General features: G+C 46.9%; 1 protein-coding gene across 1 annotated transcript in view; it reads left to right on the top strand.

Moving 5' to 3' along the window:
- Positions 1-4,120, top strand: part of yars1 (tyrosyl-tRNA synthetase 1) — a 54,813-nt gene extending 50,693 nt beyond the window's left edge. The window contains exons 13-15 of the mRNA XM_052473165.1: positions 1,748-1,761; positions 2,501-2,561; positions 3,261-4,120. Coding sequence (XP_052329125.1) covers positions 1,748-1,761; positions 2,501-2,561; positions 3,261-3,501 — 316 coding nt within the window. The 3' untranslated portion in view covers positions 3,502-4,120. The remainder of the gene's footprint in view (positions 1-1,747; positions 1,762-2,500; positions 2,562-3,260) is intronic.
- Positions 4,121-5,011: the final 891 nt, after the last annotated feature.

Genomic DNA, 5,011 nt, shown 5'->3' on the forward strand with positions numbered 1-5,011 from the left:
TCTCTCTGTTCTCTCTCTCTCTCTGTTTCTCTCTCCTCTCTTTCTCTCTCTCTGTTCCTCTCTCTCTGTTCCTCTCTCCTCTGTTCTCTCTCTCTCTCTCTCTGTTCCTCTCTCTCTCTCTCTCTCTCTGTGCCTGTTCCTCTCTCTCTCTCTCTCTTCCTCTCTCTCTCTCTCTGTTCCTCTCTCTCTCTCTCTGTTCCTCTCTCCTCTCTCTCTCTGTTCTCTCTCTTTCTCTCTCTCTCTCTCTCTGTTCCTCTCTCCTCTCTCTCTCTGTTCTCTCTCTCCTCTCTCTCTCTGTTCCTCTCTCTCTCTCTCTCTCTGTTCCTCTCTCTCTCTGTTTCTCTCTCCTCTCTCTCTCTGTTCCTCTCTCTCTCTGTTTCTCTCTCTCTGTTCCTCTCTCTCTCTCTCTCTCTGTTCCTCTCTCTCTCTCTCTGTTCCTCTCTCTCTCTCTCTGTGTTCCTCTCTCTCTATGCCTCTCTGTTCCTCTCCTCTCTCTCTGTTCCTCTCTCTCTGTTCCTCTCTCTCTGTTCCTCTCTCTCTGTTCCTCTCTCTCTGTTCCTCTCTCTCTCTGTTCCTCTCTCTCTCTCTCTGTTCCTCTCTCTCTCTCTCTCTGTTCCTCTCTCTCTCTCTCTCTCTGTTCCTCTCTCTCTCTCTCTCTCTCTGTTCCTCTCTCTCTCTCTCTCTCTCTCTGCCTCTCTGTTCTCTCTCTCTCTGTCTCTCCCTCTCTCTCTGTTCCTCTCTCTCTCTCTGTTTCCTCTCTCTCTGTTCTCTCTCTCTCTGTTTCTCTCTCTGTTCCTCTCCCTCTCTCTCTCTCTGTTCCTCTCTCTCTCTCTCTCTGTTCCTCTCTCTCTCTCTCTTCTCTCTGTTCTCTCTCTCTCTCTCTGTTCCTCTCTCTCTCTCTCTCTGTTCCTCTCTCTCTCTCTCTCTCTGTTCCTCTCTCTCTCTCTCTCTGTTCTCTCTCTCTCTCTCTCTCTCTCTCTCTCTGTTCCTCTCTCTCTCTCTCCTCTCTCTCTTCCTCTCTCTGTTCCTCTCTCTCTGTTCCTCTCTCTCTGTTCTCTCTCTCTCTGTTTCTCTTCTCTCTGTTCCTCTCTCTCTGTTCTCTCTCTCTCTGTTCCTCTCTCTCTCTCTCTCTCTCTGTTCCTCTCTCTCTGTTCCTCTCTCTCTCTCTGTTCTCTCTCTCTCTCTGTTCTCTCTCTCTCTCTGTTTCTCTCTCTCTCTGTTCCTCTCTCTCTCTTCCTCTCTCTCTGTTCCTCTCTCTCTCTCTCTCTCTGTTCCTCTCTGTTCCTCTCTCTTCTCTTTCTCCCTTCCTCTCTCTCTGTTCCTCTCTCTCCTGTTCCTCTCTCTCTCTGTTCCTCTCTTCTCTCTCTGTTCCTCTCTCTCTCTGTTCCTCTCTCTCTCTCTGTTTCTCTCTTCTGTTTCTCTCTGTTTCTCTCTGTTTCTCTCTCTCTGTTCCTCTCTCTCTCTCTCTGTTCCTCTCTCTCTCTCTGTTCCTCTCTCTCTCTCTGTTCTCTCTCTCTGTTCCTCTCTCTCTCTCTGTTCCTCTCTTTTCTCTCTGTTCTCTGTTCTCTCTCTCTCTCTCTTTCCTCTCTCTCTGTCTCTGTTTCTCTCTCTCTGTTTCTCTCTCTCTTTCTCTCTCTCTGTTTCCTCTCTCTCTGTTCCTCTCTCTCTCTCTGTTCCTCTCTCTCTCTCTGTTCCTCTCTCTCTCTCTCACTTTCCTCTCTCTCTGACTCTCTCTCTGTTAACCCAGTGAGGGGGATCCCAGAAGAGTCTCCCCCCTCTCTCTCTGTTCCTCTCTCTCTTCTCTCTCTCTGTTCCTCTCTCTCTCTCTGTTTTTCTTTCCTCTGACTCTCTCTCTCTCTGTTCCTCTCTCTCTCTCTCGTCTCTGTTTCTCCTCTCTCTCTCTCTGTTCCTCTCTTTCTCTCTCTCTCTCTAATTTGCTACTCCTGTCTCTCTCTATATCTGTTTCTCTCTGGACCTGAAGGTGTCTCTCTCTCTCCAGTTCCTCTCTGTCTCTCTCTCTCCAGGTGGACCTGAAGGTGTCTTCTGTCTCTCTCCAGGTGGACCTGAAGGTGTCTCTCTCTCCAGGTGGACCTGAAGGTGTCTCTCTCTCTCTCTGTTCCTCTCTCTCTCCTCTCTCTGTTCTCTCTCTCCAGGTCTCTGTTCCTCTCTCCTGAAGGTGTCCTCTCTCTCTCTGGTTCCTCTAGGTGTCTCTCTCTTCCAGGTGGACCTGAAGGTGTCTCTCTCTCTGGACTGTTCCTCTCTCTCTCTGGACCTGAAGGTGTGTCCTCTCTCTCCAGGTGGACCTGAAGGTGTTCCTCTGAAGGTGTCTCTCTCCTGGACTGTTCTCTCTGTTCTCTCAGGTGGACCTGAAGATGTTCTTCTCTCCAGGTGGACCTGAAGGTGTCTCTCTCTCTCCAGGTGGACCTGAAGGTTTCTCATCCATCACTTCCTGACCTGACTCTCTCTCTCTGATTGGCTGTTAACCCAGTGAGGGGATCCTGAAGAGTGGAGCCTCTTGACCCCCCTGAGGGGTCTCAGGTGGACCTGAAGGTGTCGTTGAGGTGGACCTGAAGGTGGGCAAGCCAGGTGACAAACTAAACCCAAAGTGGACCTGTGGGTGTCTACAGGTATGTCTCCAGGTGGACCTGAAGGTGTCTCTCTCTCCAGGTGGACCTGAAGGTGTCTCTCTCTCTCCAGGTGGACCTGAAGGTGTCTCTCTACTCCAGGTGGACCTGAAGGTGTCTCTCTCTCTCCAGGTGGACCTGAAGGTGTCTCTCCAGGTGGACTCTCTCTCTGGACCTGAAGGTGTCTCTCTCTCTCCAGGTGGACCTGAAGGTGTCTCTCTCTGAGGTGGACCTGAAGGTGTCTCTCTCTCTCCAGGTGGACCTGAAGGTGTCTCTCTCTCTCCAGGTGGACCTGAAGGTGTCTCTCTCTCTCCAGGTGGACCTGAAGGTGTCTCTCTCTCTCTCTCCAGGTGGACCTGAAGGTGTCTCTCTCTCTCTCAGGTGGACCTGAAGGTGTCTCTCTCTCTCTCCAGGTGGACCTGAAGGTCTCTCTCCAGGTGGACCTGAAGGTGTCTCTAGGTGGACTGAAGGTGTCTCTCTCTCTGGATCTCTCTCCAGGTGGACCTGAAGGTGTCAGTCTCCAGGTGGACTGAGGGTTTCTGTCTCTCTCTCTCTCAGGTGGACCTGAAGGTGTCAGTGGACTGAGGGTTTCTCCAGGTCCTGAAGGTGTCTCTCTCTCTCCAGGTGGACCTGAAGGTGCCAGTATACTGAGGGTTTCTGTCTCTCTCTCTCTCCAGGTGGACCTGAAGGTGTCTCTCTCTCTCCAGGTGGACCTGAAGGTGCCAGTATACTGAGGGTTTCTGTCTCTCTCTCTCTCTCTCTCCAGGTGGACCTGAAGGTGTCAGGACAGTGTGTAGCCCAGTGGCAGGACAAACACCTGATGACCAAACTGGGACACATCACCTGTAAAACACTGAAAGGAGGCAACATCAGCTAAGAGACACACTGTCAATCAACACACGTCACCACGGCAACGTCACTCACACTGTCAATCCCTTGATGCGCTCTCTACTTGCCCAGCTTACCTTCCCCAGAGAACCTCAACACACGTCACCACGGCAACGGCACTCTCTCTTCCTGCCCCGGAGAACTAATCATTCATATTAATAATAATACCGTGATCAATCTAACGAGGCGATCCGGGTTTAAATAAAACTTAGTAGTCTTATTTACTATCGATATCTCTGCTGTGTTTTCCCCTCCTGATGGTTAAGTAATCGTATGGCTCTGTAATCCTTGAAGTTAATGTCGATGTCTGGTGCCCTCTGGTTTTAAAAACATTGTTTCATGTGGTCTGGGGAAAATATGGAACGACTTCAGCAAGCCATCAGCAGTCTCTACTGTCCACTACCATGTCTTAGATCATCCACCTCGGACCTTATCCTTTAGTGCAGAGATCTATTGCGTTGGTAAGAGAATGCTAGTGGGATGTGATAACGGGTGAATCGGGCAGGTTATACCGGTCCTTTCCTGTGGAAACGCTGCCATTACTCTTATGTCATCATCATAATCATCATCATCATCATCTGGAAAATGAAATAAACCGGTTGAATTCAGTGGTTGTCTTCCTTCTGCAGTGTCCTCTGGACTGAGACGTCATGGCCAGACCGTGCCAAAGATCTGCCCGTCAAACCCATGTGTTGTGAGATCTGATGCTGTGAACACATTTTTTTGTATTGACAGTGAAAGCTTAAACCAAGTGTATAAGGGGAGGGTTGCTTAGTATGAATTTACATCCTGCCTGAATGATGATAGGTTAAAAAAAACACAGTTCTATATCACTTAATTCATTTAAACCAGTTCTATATCACTTAAACCAGTTCTATATCATTTAAACCAGTTCTATATCATTTAAACCAGTTCTATATCACTTAAACCAGTTCTATATCACTTAAACCAGTTCTATATCACTTAAACCAGTTCTATATCATTTAAACCAGTTCTATATCACTTAAATCATTTAAACCAGTTCTATATCACTTAAACCAGTTCTATATCATTTAAACCAGTTCTATATCATTTAAACCAGTTCTATATCACTTAAACCAGTTCTATATCACTTAAATCATTTAAACCAGTTCTATATCACTTAAACCAGTTCTATATCACTTAAACCAGTTCTATATCATTTAAACCAGTTCTATATCACTTAAATCATTTAAACCAGTTCTATATCACTTAAACCAGTTCTATATCATTTAAACCAGTTCTATATCATTTAAACCAGGTCTATATCACTTAAACCAGTTCTATATCATTTAAACCAGTGGTTTGGCATTTCCACACAGTCACCCAACTGAAAAAAACACAGACTAATATGTGATTTGAAATACAATTTTTTTTATAATCTTTTCATTACAAAGTAAATATTATTTTTTTTTTTAAATCAACAAAATGTTAGCCGTTTCCATGACAATAAGACGTGACAATGTGCAGAGAGTCATTAG

Source organism: Oncorhynchus keta, chromosome 20 (assembly GCF_023373465.1).
Source record: "Oncorhynchus keta strain PuntledgeMale-10-30-2019 chromosome 20, Oket_V2, whole genome shotgun sequence".
Taxonomy (NCBI): Eukaryota; Metazoa; Chordata; class Actinopteri; order Salmoniformes; family Salmonidae; genus Oncorhynchus; species Oncorhynchus keta.